General features: G+C 42.7%; 1 protein-coding gene across 10 annotated transcripts in view; it reads right to left on the reverse strand.

The window, feature by feature from the left end:
* Positions 1-4,492: 4,492 nt before the first annotated feature.
* Positions 4,493-17,511, reverse strand: part of acaca (acetyl-CoA carboxylase alpha) — a 61,686-nt gene continuing 48,667 nt past the window's right edge. For 9 of the 10 annotated variants that reach the window (XM_014138099.2, XM_014138096.2, XM_014138098.2 and 6 more), the window contains 5 exons: positions 16,883-16,995; positions 11,680-11,834; positions 9,641-9,811; positions 7,697-7,833; positions 4,493-7,475 (listed from right to left, as the gene is read on the reverse strand). In XM_014138099.2, coding sequence (XP_013993574.1) covers positions 7,346-7,475; positions 7,697-7,833; positions 9,641-9,811; positions 11,680-11,834; positions 16,883-16,995 — 706 coding nt within the window. In that variant the 3' untranslated portion in view covers positions 4,493-7,345. Of the gene's footprint in view, positions 7,476-7,692; positions 7,834-9,640; positions 9,812-11,679; positions 11,835-16,882; positions 16,996-17,511 lie in introns of those variants that run through there. The other variant, XM_045692350.1, reaches the window with a different exon arrangement.

The raw sequence follows: 17,511 nt of genomic DNA on the forward strand, positions 1-17,511 counted from the left end.
TTTGAACATACTAAGGGCTCTATTCAATCCGCATCGCAGAAGTTCAGCTTTACAGCACGACACAAATGTAAAGAGTAGTGTTCCTGCTTTAGCAGAGACTTCATTGTAAAATTCATTGTAAACGCTACATATGTCGCCTCAAACGGAAATGACCTTTACATTTTTATCACGGAATCTGTAAAGCTTTAGTTTGAATAGATTGGATAGAGCCCTAAGTGGGATTTATTCATTTTTACAAGCATTCCTTACAATATAAAAAAGTACAATATTTCCTCATTTACCATGGCAAATCTACTGTGGCAATTCACGTGACGCTTTGTATGAATGAAAACGAATGTTTGTGTAACTTATTATTATTTTATTCATGTCCTATTTGGGTGATTCTGCAACTTCGGGCACTTTGGCCCTGCTGACTTTCAGAAATAAAAACTTATTGAAACACCATTTTACCAGTATTATAATTGTCTTTGATTTGTCCAGAAACAATATCTGATAATGGCTGCGATCTTACTATTTAGGAATTTATATATTTGTCATTTTCCCCAGACAGCCAGAGACAAAGGTAATTTCCATCGTCATTAAACATCCATTTTAGTTGAAAATGAAATATCATACAATTTACTTAACACATTTGTACATGACTTTGTATTGAATATTGTTTTAAGTGATTTTTAAGATTTTCCTAATATTAATAATTCAACCCTATCCCTGAATGTATAAACTTCCCTTGGTCACAGCTGAAAACATCATGAAAAATAAGATATTTCCACCTAAACTTTTTGTGAAATTATGATAACAACCATATGATATCCGAATCTAAAACAAATCAATCAATGTAAATTATACATAATATACTAATTTACCTTAAAACATATGGGTTGTGATGGAAATGTTTTGGTACCATTCCCCAGATCTGTGCCTCGACACAATCCTGTCTCGGAGCTCTATGGACAATTCCTTCGACCTCATGGCTTGGTTTTTGCTCTGACATGCACTGTCAACTGTGGGACCTTATATACACTGCTCAAAAAAATAAAGGGAACACTAAAATAACACATCCTAGATCTGAATGAATGAAATAATCTTATTAAATACTTTTTTCGTTACATAGTTGAATGTGCTGATGTAACAGTGTAGCTTCCGTCCCTCTCTTCGCTTCAACCCGGGCTCGAACCAGGGACCCTTGCACACATCAACAACTGACACCCCACGAAGCATCGTTACCCATCGCGCCACAAAAGCCGCGGCCCTTGCGACGCAAGGGGAAACCCTACTTCAAGTCTCAGAGCGAGTGACGTCCGATTGAAATGCTACTAGCGCGCACCACCGCTAACTAACTTGCCATTTCACATCGGTTACACTTTGACCTCCTCCTTTTCCGCAGCACCAAGATTGGCAAATTCGCCACTGGCGCCCTGTGCTCTTCACAGATGAAAGCAGGTTCACACTGAGCACGTGACAGACGTGACAGAGTCTGGAGACGCCGTGGAGAACGTTCTGCTGCCTGCAACATCCTCCAGGATGACCGGTTTGGCGGTGGGTCAGTCATGGTGTGGGGTGGCATTTCTTTGGGGGGCCGCACAGCCCTCCATGTGCTCGCCAGAGGTAGCCTGACTGCCATTAGGTACCGAGATGAGATCCGCAGACCCCTTGTGAGAACATATGCTGGTGCGGTTGGCCCTGGGTTCCTCCTAATGCAAGACAATGCTAGACCTCATGTGGCTGGAGTGTGTCAGCAGTTCCTGCAAGAGGAAGGCATTGATGCTATGGACTGGCCCGCCCGTTCCCCAGACCTGAATCCAATTGAGCCCATCTGGGACATCATGTCTCGCTCCATCCACCAACGCCACGTTGCACCACAGACTGTCCAGGAGTTGGCGGATGCTTTAGTCCAGGTCTGGGAGGAGATCCCTCAGGAGACCATCCGCCACCTCATCAGGAGCATGCCCAGGCGTTGTAGGGAGGTCATACAGGCACGTGGAGGCCACACACACTACTGAGCCTCATTTTGACTTGTTTTAAGGACATTACATCAAAGTTGGATCAGCCTGTAGTGTGGTTTTCCACTTTTTGAGTGTGACTCCAAATCCAGACCTCCATGGGTTGATAAATTGGATTTCCATTGATTATTTGTGTGTGATTGTCTTGTCAGCACATTCAACTATGTAAAGAAAAAAGTATTTAATAAGATTATTTCTTTCATTCAGATCTAGGATGTGTTGTTTAAGTGTTCCCTTTATTTTTTTGAGCAGTATATATATATATATATATATACACACAGGTGTGTGTCTTTCCAAATCATGGACCCAGATCAAGTTGTAGAAACATTTTAAAGATGAACAATGGACAACAAATGCACCTGACCTCAATTTCAAGACTCATAGTAAAGGGTCTGAATACTTACAGTACCAGTCAAAAGTTTGAACACACCAAGTCATTCAAGGGTTTTTCTTTATTTTTACTATTTTCTACATTGCAGAATAACAGTGAAGACATCAAAACTATGAAATAACACATGGAATCATGTAGTAACCAAAAGTGTTAAACAAATCCAAATATATTTGAGATTCTTCAAAGTAGCCACCCTTTGCCTTGATGCCAGCTTTGCACACTCTTGGCATTCTCTCAACCAGCTTGACCTGGAATGCTTTTCCAACAGTCTTGAAGGACTTCCCACATGCTGAGCACTTGTTGACTGCTTTTCCTTCACTCTGCTGTCCAACTCATCCCAAACCATCTCAATTGGGTTGAGGTTGGGTGATTGTGGAGGCCAGGTCATCTGATGCAGCACTCCATCACTGTCCTTCTTGGTCAAATAGCCCTTACACAGCCTGGAGGTGTGTTGGGTCATTATCCTGTTGAAAAACAAATGGTAAACAAATGATAGTCCCACTAAGTGCAAACTAGATGAGATGTCATATCGCTGCAGAATGCAGTGGTAGACATGCTGGTTAAGTGTGCCTTGAATTCTAAATAATCACAGACAGTGTCACCAGCAAAGCACCATCACATCACCTCCATGCTTCATGGTGGGAACCACACATGCGGAGAGCATCCGTTCACCTATTCTGCGTCTCACAAAGACATGGCAGTTGGAACCAAAAATCTCATATTTGGACTCAGATCAAAGGACAGATTTCCACTGGTCTAAAATCCATTGCTCTTGTTTCTTGGCCCAAGCACGTCTGTTCTTCTTAATAGTGTCCTTTAGTAGTGGTTTCTTTGCAGAAATTCGACCATGAAGGCCTGATACACGTAGTCTCCTCTGAACAGTTGATGTTGAGATGTGTCTGTTACTTGAACTCTGTGAAGCATTTATTTGGTCTGCAATTTCTGAGGCTGGTAACTTTAATGAACATCCTCTGCAGCAGAAGTAACTTTGGGTCTTCCTTTCCTGTGGCGGTCCTCATGAGAGCCAGTTTCATCATAGCGCTTGATGGTTTTTGCGACTGCACTTAAAGAAACTTTCAAATTTCTTATAATGTTCCAGATTGACTGACCTTCATGTCTCAAAGTAATGATGGACTGTCATTTCTCTTTGCTTATTTGAGCTGTTCTTTCCATAACATGGACTTCGTCTTTTACCAAATAGGGCTATCTTCTGTGTACCACCCCTACCTTGTCACAACACAACTGATTTGCTCAAACGCATTAAGGAAAGAAATTCCACAAATTAACTCAAGGCACACCTGTTAATCGAAATTATTTACAGGTGACTACCTCATGAAGCTGGTTGAGAGAATGCCAAGTGTGTGCAAAGCTGTCATCAAGGCAAAGGGTGGCTACTTTGAAGAATCTCAAATATAAAATCGATTGTGATTTAACAGTTTTTTTGGTTACTACTTGATTCCATATGTTATTTCATAGTTCACGTCTTCACTATTATTCTACAATGTAGAAAATAGTAAAAATAAAGAAAAATCTTTGAATGAGTAGGTGTGTCCAAACTTTTTACTGGTACAGTATGTGAATATATAGTTCAAATGTTTTTGTTTTTTTATACACAATTTTTTTTAATCTAAAAACCTGTTTTTGCTTTGTCATGATGGGGTATTGTGTGTAGATTGATGAGGGAAAATAATGTATTACAGCCTTATTCTAAAATGGGTGTAACGTAACAAAAATGTGGAAAAAGTCAAGGGGTCTGAATACTTCCCGAATGCACTGTATTTGTGCCAGAACATGGTAGGCCCATATGTGCGTGCTGAAGCCAGTGGCCCTAACAGCTTGACCACCCCAGACCACGATTGGACTAAAGTTTGACCTTAGTATACACTTGTATGTCATCAGCCTAGTGGAGACCAATATCTATCTTTTATTAACAGTGGTGGAAAAAGTACCCAATTGTCATACTTGAGTAAAAGCAAAGATAACATAATTGAAAATTACTCAAGGAAAAGTGAGTCACCCAGTAAAATATTACTTTGAATAAAAGTATGGTTAATGCTTAAGTATCAAAAGTAAAGATATAAATCATTTAAAATTACTTATATTAAGTAAACCAAACGGCACAGCTTGTTTTTTTATTTACAGAGAGCCAGGGGCACACTACAACACTCAGACATCATTTACAAACAAAGCATGTGTGTTTAGTGAGTCCGCCAGAGACCAGAGGCAGTAGATGGAAAGGGATGTTCTCTTGAAGTATGTGAACTGGACCATTTTCCTGTCCTGCTAAGCATCCAAAATGTAACGAGTACTTTTGGGTGCCAGGGAACATGTATGGAGTAGAAAGTACATTAGTTGTCAAAAATATAAATAGTAAAGTACAGATACTTTAAAGTACTACTTAAGTAGTGTTTTGGGGTATTTTTACACCACTGGTTATTAAACTATATAAAATGACAGTTGTTGTGTGCTCCATTTCAGATACTTTTTTGTACATTTGAATGTTTTAGTAATCGGGCCTAGAGTTTGAGTGAGCAAGCAAACTTTTTTTATTTTTTATAGCAAACCCTGATCCCCATGACTCCATGGAAAGAACTGCTGATCAATAATTAACTCAGAATTACAGTGAACATTTTAAAACACACCTGTAATACTGACTGTATTACTCCAGCGTACAGTACCTAGTTCTCTTTAACATGATTGCCATTTAATAAATTAGTCACCTAAATGTTTCACATTTTCAACAAAACAAATACAGAAAAAACACATTTTGAACATGTTTTTTGGTGGGAATAAGCCACAATAATTGCCAAAAATATACCCCACAGTAAGTGAACTATTCATTCTTAACCATTATGGCAACAATTGCCATTGATAGTGTTTGCTTGTGTGTCAGACTTTTAGTATACTATAGAGCAAGCTGTGCTGCACTAAAGCCTAATGTAAGTAAGCGTGTGTCTGCCTGTGTCTGCCTGCCCTTGGCTCACCCCAGGGCCAGTGTGGTTGGTCTGAATAGGCCTCTCCTCCTGCTGGACTCTTCTCTCCCGCACTCCAGGCCCAGGGCAGATCGGCCCACTTTCCCAATCACAATGCCCCGGTAGCGCCATGCACTACCCTGGGTTTTTAGCAGTAAATAAGTGCTCCCTCCAAAATGTGTACTAACCCCCCCCACCCTAGTGAACCCTCCTAGCAATCTGCTGCCATTTTATTATCAAGATCACCATCAAAACACCCCAAAACCCAATGCATGTTTTCCTGTCCCATAGTACAGAGGCTCTTTATGATTGCAAATGGATGAAGAGCTGCTTCCACTTTGGTCAAGTGTGTCGTCCCTAAGCTTGGCCTCATTCATGTTAGCTATACAAGCATATCGTGTCTGGTCTCTGCTTTGTTGATCATTTTTCAAATTGCACTTACATATACACATCTATTAGATACACTGAGTGTACAAAACATGAACACCTGCTCTTTCCATGACAGACTGACCAGGTGAAAGCTACAGTATCATGCCTTATTGTCACTTCACATCAGTGTAGATGAATTGTAAGAAATAGATTAAAGAAGGATTTTTAAGCCTTGAGAGATGGACTGTATGAGTGCCATTCAGAAGGTGAATGGGCAAGACAAAAGATTTAAGTGACTTTGAACGGGCTATAATAGGTGTCAAGGGCACAGGTTTGAGTGTGTCAAGAACTGCAACGCTGCTGGATTTTTCATGCTCAACAGTTTCCCGTGTGTATCAAGAGTGGTCCACCACCCAAAGGCCATCCAGCCAACTGTTGCAAGCATTGGAATCAACATGGGCCAGCATCCCTGTGGAATGCTTTCAACACCTTGTAGAGTCCATGCCCCAACAAATTGAGGCTATTCTCAGGGCAAAAGGGGTTGCAACTCAATATTAGGAAGGAGTTTATCAACACGAACACACATTCTGTAAGACTTGTGTAAATTCATTACCCTGGACATCAGTCCCTGTGTGTCTCCGCTCTCCCCCCCCCGAATCATTGCCAACAGTTTCATCAGTAACAGCACAAACTCGTCAGCTGCCATGTTCGCTCCTCCAGCTCCAGTTTCCAACACTGTTCCTCCACAGGGGCAGTGCCAGGGTGCAGTGCACCGGAGACAGTGGGGCCAGGCTGAGAGGAGAGGCCCTCAGGTTTATAACTGGTGCTAACGTGGGTCCTTTGTCCGGATCATATTCACATTCTGATTGTGCCCACATTGCCTCTGATGAATACCCTTTTATAAAAAAATTGTTTTAATTAAAAATAAAATCACTGACTCTCTTGCATACTCACTGCTCTACCCACACACACACACACACACACACACACGCTGCTGATACCCTCATCTTTCCTGATTGCTTCAACTACCTCGTACCCCTGCACATCGACTCGGTACAGGTACTCCTTGTATATAGCCTCGATATTGTTCATTGATTGTGTTATTACTTCTTTTTATTTTGCTAATGTTTCTTACTTTTTAATTCTGCATTGCTGGGAAAAGGCTCATAAGTAAGCATTTCACAGTAAAGTCTACACCTGTTGTATTCAGCCCATGTGACAAATACAATTTGATCTACACATGGTAGTAAAATGTGTCTCTTATCCACCAACCACTGTGACCAGATTTCTTGGTGCCTCCCTGTATGCAAATTATGTGACAGATAATCTTTAAAAATATATATAATTTTTGTAAGACAATTAAGGAGGCGATAAGTCAATGGAGCTACCTGTCAATGGTTTTAGAGACCGGTATAATGATTTAAATGGATTGACCATCCAGATCTGTTTACAATGGATTGATATCCAAATACAAATGGGTCCCTGACTACCTCCGGAGGTGGTCAGGAAGATATGATCACAATAATCTATACCGCTCTAAAAATCTGGACAAGATCAGAATGTGGACAAGATCAAGACAAAGGATGCATGTTAGAACCAGGTATAAATGAGGCTTAGGTGGCGGCCGGGGCAGCATCCATGGTAGACAGGATGCGGACCACCTCAGCACGCTGTGTTGGGGAGATGTGTTGGGTCATGTGCACGATGGAATCCATGGCAACCTCAGGGTTGGCTTGGACCAGGCTAAGAAAAGAGATGAGAGATTGTGAGTGAAATTAAGGCAATGCACAGTAAAACAAAGAATTACATGGAATAAATTGATTATGTGGGAATCAGTGACATTGCACTTTCCTGACACCAGGAAATATCCCACTGCATAAACATATGGTACTATACAAGGCTTTGAGTTGACTGCTACCGGACATCTAAAGGCCAGTAAGTTCCCAGTTCCCAGGCTGTCTCACCTGCGGATTTGCTTGAGGATGTGGTCCCTGCGGATGTACTTAATGTTCTCATCGACAATAGACCTGGCCCCCTCCTCCTCCTTCAGCTGCTTCTCCAGCCACTCCACTACCTCCTCATTGCTGTCCCATAGATACGCCTGCACACATACAGAGAGAAGAGAGGAAGATTACTTTTTTTGGCCTTAAAATGTACCCATTTTCGAGCAGGAGAGTACTACAATAATTTTCTCATAACCTTGCTTGTTTGAACTAGAAAAGCAAGAAAGTGAAAAAAATAAAAAAATAAATGAAAATAATATCCTATCAGAAGTGAAAGAGCTACAAAGCAGACCACTGATGCCTTTTTGACTGGACCTGATAGAGAGATCCCTATTCATGAGCGCAGCCAGTCTCTGATCCCAAACAAAGGCAGACGGGGGGGGGGCTTAGGCAGATTGGGAGGGCGTGACCTCACGCCATTTTAAGAGCGCTCCTGCTTGTAGTCCGCAAGAACATTTAATGCCCTTATTAATCATTTTTTATCCGTTTGATTTTAATTAAGAAACAGCGTGTCGCACTCCTATCTGCACGTGCCAGGGCTCGGATTAATTGTAGCTTAAGATAGCCGGCCCTGATTGGAGTAATGTATTAAGCTAACAAGACGGCCGCTTCTAAAGATATACTCTCAGTGTACCTCAGGAGCTGGGCTTTTTCTAGTCAGCCCTGAAGGCAGATGTCTGGGCTAAGGGACATCTCTTCTATCACCATCACTTCAAGTTAGTTCTACCTAGCCATATCCAAGACACCACAACTCCTGGTTTGAAATGTAACTGATCGGAATGTATTTGTTTTGAAAATGACTAAAACCAGACTTTAATTATGATACTGTAAAGGACGGTATAGATATATACTCTGCAGCCTCTGGTTAGACTGTAAACTCTCCTTCCAGACTCACATTAAGCATCTCCAATCCATAAATTAAATCTAGAATCGGCTTCCTATATCGCAACAAAGCATCCTTCACTCATGCTGCCAAACATACCCTCGTAAAACTGACCATCCTACCGATCCTCAACTTCGGTGAAGTCATCTATAAAATAGCCTACAACACTCTACTCAACAAACTGGATGCAGTCTATCACAGTGCCATCCGTTTTGTCACCGAAGCCCCATACACTACCCACCATTGCGACTTGTACGCTCTCGTTGGTTGGCCCTCGCTTCATACTCGTCGCCAAACCCACTGGCTATCTACAAGTCTCTGCTAGGTAAAGCCCCGCCTTATCTCAGCTCACTGGTCACCATAGCAGCACCCACCCGTAGCACACGCCCCAGCAGGTATATTTCACTGGTCACCCCCAAAGCAAATTCCTCCTTTGGTAGTCTTTCCTTCCATTTCTCTGCTGCCAATGAATGGAACGAACTGCAAAAATCTCTGAAGCTGGAGACTCATATCTCCCTCATTAGCTTTAAGCACCAGCTGTCAGAGCAGCTCACAGATCACTGCACCTGTACATAGCCCATATATATACCTACCTCATCCCCATACTGTATTTATTTATCTTGCTCCTTTGCACCCCAGTATCTCTACTTGCACATTCATCTTCTGCACATCTACCATTCCCGTGTTTAATTGCTATATTGTAATTACTTCGCCACCATGGCCTATTTATTGCTTTAACTTACCTCATTTGCACTCACTGTATATAGACTTTCTGTTTTGTTTTACTGTATTATTGACTGTTTTGTTTATTCCATATGTAACTCTGTGTTGTTGTATGTGTCGAATTGCTATGCTTTATCTTGGCCAGGTCGCAGTTGCAAATGAGAACTTGTTCTCAACTAGCCTACCTGGTTAAATAAAGGTTAAATAAATAAATAAACTAGCCGACAGTGACCGTCAGTGTCTCGGTGCTGTGGTGGGCTGGTTTAAGGAAAGTAGAGGAGCGGGTAGTGGACAGTCACCTTCACGGTCCCCTCAGCCTCTACGAACCAGCGTCTCAGCATGGCCTGGATCTGTCCATCAGTCAGCTCGCTGTTGGCCACCTGGATCTTCATCTTGACCGTGTCCTCCAGCAGCAGACGCCTCAGGCGCCAGTAGAAGAAGTGACGTGACGTCCGCCACTCCAGAATGTCCTGGGAAACCAATCACACACACCAGAGCTTCAGAGAGGATATATCTCACAGACAAGCCATACTAGCTGACACTGTACTTTTAACATTTAAATAGAATCGTATAATGTGTAATTATTCACCAAAACATTGTCTAATATCTGACATTACTTACATACATGTTTTATTATTTTGAACTGAATAAAATATTTGTTCATCATGATATGAGAACTTATGAGTGCAAGCAGTGGTGTCCTGTCATTTATTTGGGCTGAGCCCCACCTGCTTTGAGACCTACATGCCAATTTAAAAAAAAAATATTTTGGCATTAATACGTGTCACATATCAGTTTTAAAGCAATTTTGAAAAAAATATATAGAATTGAGTTAATAAAGCCGCATACCACAACGGTCTCTTTTCCGATTTCTTGATTAAGGCAGCTCCAAAATGCAGGCGTTTCAGCCTAGCTCAGTGCTTTCTGTGGTGGTGGGGCGGGCAAGCAGAAAATAGGAGCGTTGCACCGTGATTGGCTCAGTATTCTGTCACTCATGGGGACCTTGTGCAATCGCCTAGCTTCAGTCTTTTAGTACATCCAAAATGTCAGCCCTTTGGGTCTTACCATAGAGTTATATAACAAGTGCCCTTCCAAGAAGGCTCAAGGTCATTGGCCACAGAAATGACATCAAATCACATTATATGTACAGTAGCTTTGATTGGACTGATCATGTCAACATCTTACTTTCACAATCTTAGCTAGCAGTCATCGTCATGAATCAAGTCTACTGGCAAATCCTTTTTAATCCTTGTCATATGAAGAGAAATAATGAAGAGAAAATAAAGATAAAACGTTTTGTGCTCATCGACCAAACATTACACAAGTTGGACATCGCAAATTCAACAATGAGTTGTTTGGAAGGAATCGGTGACAGTGGCTAACCGCAAGCTTTGCAACTGGGAAGTTGGATTGGAAAATATGTTTTGAACGGTCATCCAACTCGGAATTGTAACCGCCGCGCATAACAATGTCTTATAAGTTGCTGCATAAATGATGTAATGTGCCAGGGAGATATGGTCAGCCATATCAGCTATGTTTTTTTAAAAGGTAGTAAACAAGGCTGAATGAATTGTTTCGTTGCCAGACAAGGATCCACTGATAGCCAGGTGTAGCGGTGGTAAGGATTCCCTCCATGGTGCTGGAAATATCGCTCTGATGTTGGGACAGCTTTATTGGGGGGGGGGGTTGCCCCACCAAGATTTTCATGCTAAAAATCGCCACTGAGTGGAAGAGAGACCCCCAGAGAAATCCATTGGTCCTTGGTATTCTAATGGGAATCTGTGTGTCTGTCAATCACAGATTATTGTGCTGTTGCATTTGCAGGCATCCATCAGAGATGATTTTGCTGTTACATTTGCATGCATCGAGTGTCAGAGAGATTGTCGTCTCTTATACAGAAATGCCCCAGCAGTCTTCTCTCATGAAGTAACCCATTGTGCGTACACGAGTGTGTGTTTCAAGTGTGTGAGCGTGTGTGTGATAGAGAGCCTGGAATCCTGCCTGGGGCTGTTCTGTGCTTGCTGAGGTGATGGTCCGGGTCATCAGCAGATAATTATAAAGACACGTCTCACAGCCTGAGAGAGATTGGAACACACTATTCCCTAGGCATCTCATCAACTGTACCAGGCTACTGCATCCTGGGTAATACAGGCTTGGTTACTCACATACTGCATAGACATGGTGTGTGTGTATGAGTTAGATTTTATCAAAGAAAACTAACATTTCTTCTCATATTGCTGTGGGGGACCCTATTGCACCCTTCATTTTGATAGTGTTCTGACACAATCTCTATTGTGATCACTTTCGCTTCAGCGTGACTGTGACAGTGTCGTCTCACCGTGATGACGCCCTTCTCCTGCATGCGTCCCGGGGTGTCGTGGAGGTCGGCGAACTGCACGGCTACCTGGTGGTAGATGGGTAACAGGAACTCTTCCCGCTCCATTAGTTTGGTCTCCAGTTCCTTCCTCTCTGGCGGGCCCAGCTCTGGGGTACCTGGGGAGGGGGAGCAAAATGAGCAGAAGGGTTACAACACAAACCATACTGAGCAGGTTATGGTGAGGCAGGGATTATTCACGGAGGTATGATTCAAGCCAGCTGTATGCCGAGAACATTTATGTAACATGAGAAACTAACATGCCAAGGACATTGTGTCAATGTGATGCTGAACGTTTGGGATGGGCTACACTTCCTTATTGACAGAATTGTTTGATTTTTTTATTTCACTTTTAACCAGGTAGGCCAGTTGAGAACAAGTTCTCATTTACAACTGCGACCTGGCCAAGATAAAGCAAAGCAGTGCGACAAAAACAAGAGTTACACATAAACGTACAGTCAATAACACAATAGAAACATCTATGTGCAAATGTAGAAGAGTAGGGAGGAAGGCAATAAATAGGCCATGGAGGCAAAATAATTACAATTGAGCATTAACACTGGAGTGATAGATGTGCTGATGATGTGCAAGTAGAGATACCGGGGTGCAAAAGAGCAAGAGGATAAGTAGCAATATGGGGATGAGGTAGTTGGGTGTGCTATTTACAGATTGGCTGTGTACAGGTATAGTGATCGGCAAGCTGCTTTGACAGCTGATGCTTAAAGTTAGAGAGGGAGATACAAGACTCCAGCTTCAGTGATTTTTGCAATTTGTTCCAGTCAAGGGCAGCAGAGAACTGAAAGGCAGCCAAAGGAAGTGTTGGCTTTGGGGGTGACCAGTGAAATATACCTGCTGGAGCTCGTGCTATGGGTGGGTGTTGCTATTGTGACCAGTGAGCTGAGATAAGGCGGGGCTTTACCTAGCATAGACTTATAGATGAACTGGAGCCAGTGGGTATGGCGATGAATATGTAGGGTCAGCCAACGAGAGCATACAGGTCGCAGTGGTGGATAGTATATGGGGCTTTGGTGACAAAACGGATGACACTGAAAGACTACATCAAGTATGCTGAGTGGAGCGTTGGAGGCTATTTTGTAACTGATGTCGCCGAAGTCAAGGATCGGTAGGATAGTCCGTTTTACGAGGGTATGTTTGGCAGCATGAGTGAAGGAGGCCTTTCTGCGAAATAGGAAGATTGTAGATTTAATTTTGGATTGGAGATGCTTTATGTGAGTCTGGAAGGAGAGTTTACAGTCTAACCAGACACCCACAGTTGAAGTCGGAAGTTTACATACACCTTAGCTAAATACATTTAAACTCCGTTTTTCACAATTCCTGACATTTAATCCTAGTAAAAATTCCCTGTCTTAGGTCAGTTAGGATCACCACTTTATTTTAAGAATGTGAAATGTCAGAATAATAGTAGAGAGAATGATTTATTTCAGATTTTATTTCGTTCATCACATTCCCAGTGGGTCAGACGTTTACATACACTCAATTAGTATCTGGTAGCATTGCCTTTAAATTGTTTAACTTGGGTCAAAAGTTTTAGGTAGCCTTCGACAAGCTTCCCCCAATAAGTTAGGTGGATTTTGGCCCATTCCTGCTGACAGAGCTGGTGTAACTGAGTCAGGTTTGTAGGCCTCCGTGCTCACACACACACTTTCAGTTCTGCCCACAAATTTTCTATAGGATTGAGGTCAGGGCATTGTGATGGCCACTCCAGTACCTTGACTTTGTTGTCCCCACCTCTTTAAGGAATACCTGGGATAGGATAAAGTAATCCTTCTAACCCCCCTTTAAAAGATTTAGATGCACTATTGTAAAGTGGTTGTTCCACTGGATATTATAAGGTGAATGCACCAATTTGTAAGTCGCTCTGGATAAGAGCGTCTGCTAAATGACTTAAATGTAAATGTTGTCCTTAAGCCATTTGCCACAACTTTGGAAGTATGCTTGGGGTCATTGTCCATTTGGAAGACCCATTTGCGACCAAGCTTTAACCTCTCTAGGGTAGGGGGCAGTATTTTCACATCCGGATAAAAAACGTACCCGATTTAATCTGGTTATTACTCCTGCCCAGAAACTAGAATATGCATAAAATGGTTTGATTTTGATAGAAAACACCCTAAAGTTTCTAAAACTGTTTGAATGGTGTCTGTGAGTATAACAGTACTCATATCGCAGGCCAAAACCTGAGAAGATTGCATACAGGAAGTGCCCTCTCTGACCATTTCTTGGCCTTCTATAGCCTCTTTATGGAAAATAGAGGATCTCTGCTGTAACGTGACATTTTCTAAGGCTCCCATAGGCTCTCAGAAGGCGCCAGAACGGGGAATGACGACTCTGCAGTCCCTGGCTGAAAAACAGTAGCGCATTTGGATAGTGGTCGATCTGAGAACAATGAAACGGGGGCGCGCATGCACGTGAAGAGTTCATTTTCTTATTTGAGTCTTTGAACGAAAACAACGTCTCCCGGTCGGAATATTATCACTATTTTACGAGAAAAATCGCATAAAAATGTATTTTAAACAGCGTTTGACATGCTTCGAAGTATAGTAATGGAATATTTCGAATTTTTTTGTCACGACATGTGTCTGCGCGTCACCGTTCGGATAGGGACCTGAACGCACGGACAAAACAGAGGATATTTGAACATAACTATGGATTATTTTGAACCAAAACAACATTTGTGGTTGAAGTAGAAGTCCTGGGAGTGCATTCTGACGAAGAACAGCAAAGGTAATCCAATTTTTCTTATAGTAATTCTGAGTTTAGTGAACGCCAAACTTGGTGGGTGTCAAATTAGCTAGCCCGTGATGGCGAGCTATCTACTCAGAATATTGCAAAATGTGCTTTTGCCGAAAAGCTATTTTAAAATCTGACACCGCGATTGCATAAAGGAGTTCTGTATCTATAATTCTTAAAATAATTATGTTTTTTGTGAACGTTTATCGTGAGTAATTTAGTAAATTCACCAGAAGTTTTCGGTATGTTTGCTAGTTCTGAATGTCACATGCTAATGTAAAAAGCTGTTTTTTGATATAAATATGAACTTGATTGAACAAAACATGCATGTATTGTATAACATAATGTCCTAGGAGTGTCATCTGATGAAGATCATCAAAGGTTAGTGCTGCATTTAGCTGTGGTTTTGGTTTTTGTGACATTATATGCTAGCTTGAAAAATGGGTGTGTGATTATTTCTGGCTGGGTACTCTCCTGACATAATCTAATGTTTTGCTTTCGTTGTAAATCCTTTTTGAAATCGGACAATGTGGTTAGATTAACGAGAGTCTTGTCTTTAACATGGTGTAAAATAGTCATATGTTTGAGAAATTGAAGTTATAGCATTTGTAAGGTCCACTGGCTGTTGACTAGGTGGGACGATTTTGTCCCACATACCGAGAGAGGTTAACTTCCTGACTGATGTCTTGAGATGTTACTTCAATATATCCACATAATTTTCCTTCCTCATGATGTAATCTATTGTGTGCCCATAGAGGTTAACATGCATGAAACCAAGGCTTTTACGGTTACAGAAGTCAACAAATGAGCGTGCCTGGGGAATGGGAGTGGAACTAGGGGCTGCAGGGCCTGCGTCAACCTCTACATCACCAGAGGAACAGAGGAGGAGTAGGGTAAGGGTACAGCTAAAGGCTATAGGAACTGGTCGTCTAGTGCGTTCGGAACAGAGTAAAAGGAGCAGGGTTCTGGGCGCGGAAGAATAGATTCAAGGCATAATGTACAGACAAGGGAATTGTAGGATGTGAATACAGTGGAGGTAAACCTAGGCATTGAGTGATGACGAGAAGTTTTGTCTCTAGAGGCACCATTTACGCCAGGTGTGGTCACCGCATGTGTGTGTGGGGGGGGGGGGCTGGAACAAAAGGGTACGCTAAGGAATATTGAGCAGGGCTGGAGGCTCTACAGTGAAATAAGACAATCACTAACCAAAACAGCAATAGACAAGGCATATTGACATTAGGGAGAGGCATGTGTTGCCGAGTTATCATAGGGTCCAGTGAGTAGCTAGGCGAGCTGGAGTCACAGCGATTCAGACAACTAGCGGGCCGTGGCTAGCAAATGGGCCTCAGGGGGACTTCGCAGCGGAAGAGCCTGTTGAAAGCCCCTTGACAGTTACGTCGGCAGACCAGTCGTGATGGATCGGCGGGGCTCTGTGTCGGCAGTAAAAGGGTCCAGGCCAATTGGCAAAATAGCTATTGTAGCCCAAGAATTGGATGATGGACCTCTTCAGCTAGCCGGGCGATGTGCCTAGCTCGAGGCTAGCTCCAGGCTAACTGGTGCTTGCGTCGGGACAGAGACGTTAGCCAGGAGTAGCTACTCGGATCGCAGCTAGCTAGCTGCAATGATCCGGTGTAAAGGTTCGGAGCTTGCGGTAGGAATCCGGAGATGTGGTAGAGAAAAAGCAGTCCGATATGCTCTGGGTTGATATCGCGCTGTGCAGACTGGCAGGAATTGACCTGTGCTGAGGCTGGATGATGTCCGAGTTAACGGTGATGACCGCATGACAACAGGAGTGTATGACAACAGGAGTGTTTAGGTAAGAAGCTACACTCCATTAGCATGGTGTTGGTTTTATGCAATAGTGTGTAAGCGCCACTCATTATCCCGGAGTTGGTTGGTTCTTTATGATTGAGTGCAGGCTCAGCTCAGCTCTCCGTTTCACTGTCTGTTTTGCTACACTGTTCTCCAGAACCTCTGGCTGCTGTGCTACCTGTCAGCAGAGATTGATTTCTGTCAGAGCCAATCGGTCAGCATCCCCACCACAGCCCCTAGAGGCCCGGCGCTGGCCCATTGCTCCATGGTGCTCCTGTGAGCCCAGAGGACAATCAATAATCCTGGGTTGGGTGGGGGGAGAGCAGGCCCTGCTGATTGATCTGGCCCTGCCGTGATTGACACATCTCCCCAGGGAACAGAGCAGGGACGATACGATCACCCTCAGATAAAGAACAAGAGTGACAGGGAATTACAGCACACATACTCCGCTAGATATTACCATCCCTCCCTCACAGAGAGAGAATGAGAAAGAGAGAGCGAATGAGAAAGAGAGAAGAGCAGTTGTGAAAGAGTTGATTATTTGCAAAAGAGAACGGCATTGTGTGATTGAGAGAATATAGGAAAAAAGCGAGAGCATCTTACTCACCCAGTCTCTCTGCCAGGCCCATGTAGACCGGGTCTACCCTCCTCATAGTCTTCACCAGGTCCTTCTTCCTGAACTTGATCTCTACTGTTCCCTCTGGCTCCAACACTCCACCACTGTAGAACAGACAGAGGACGTCTTCAACACAGCACCCTAACATCACTGACTGAACACTATTACAGTAGTAGAAGCAAAAATTGGTTTGGAAAGTGCTTTGCTAAATCAAATCACATTATATTTGTCACATGCTCCGAATACAACAGGAGTAGACCTTACAGTGAAATGCTTACTTAACCAACAATGCAGTTCAAGAAATAGAGTTAATAAAATATTTACCAAATAATAAAAATAAAATAATTAAAAACAAAAAGTAAATGAAAAAAAACAATAATGAGGCTATATACAGGTTAGTCGAGGTAATGTGTAAAGTGACTATGCATAGATAATGTAAATAGTCAATGTAAATAACCTGGGTGACCATTTGATGAATTGTTCAGCAGTCTTATGGCTTGGGGGTAGAAGCTGTTAAGGAGCCTTTTGGTCCTAGACTTGGCTCTCTGGTATCGCTTGCCATGCGGTAGCAGAGAGAACATTCTATGACTTGGGTGACTGGAGTCTGACCATTTTTTGGG

This window comes from Salmo salar, chromosome ssa13 (assembly GCF_905237065.1).
Source record: "Salmo salar chromosome ssa13, Ssal_v3.1, whole genome shotgun sequence".
Lineage (NCBI taxonomy): Eukaryota > Metazoa > Chordata > Actinopteri > Salmoniformes > Salmonidae > Salmo > Salmo salar.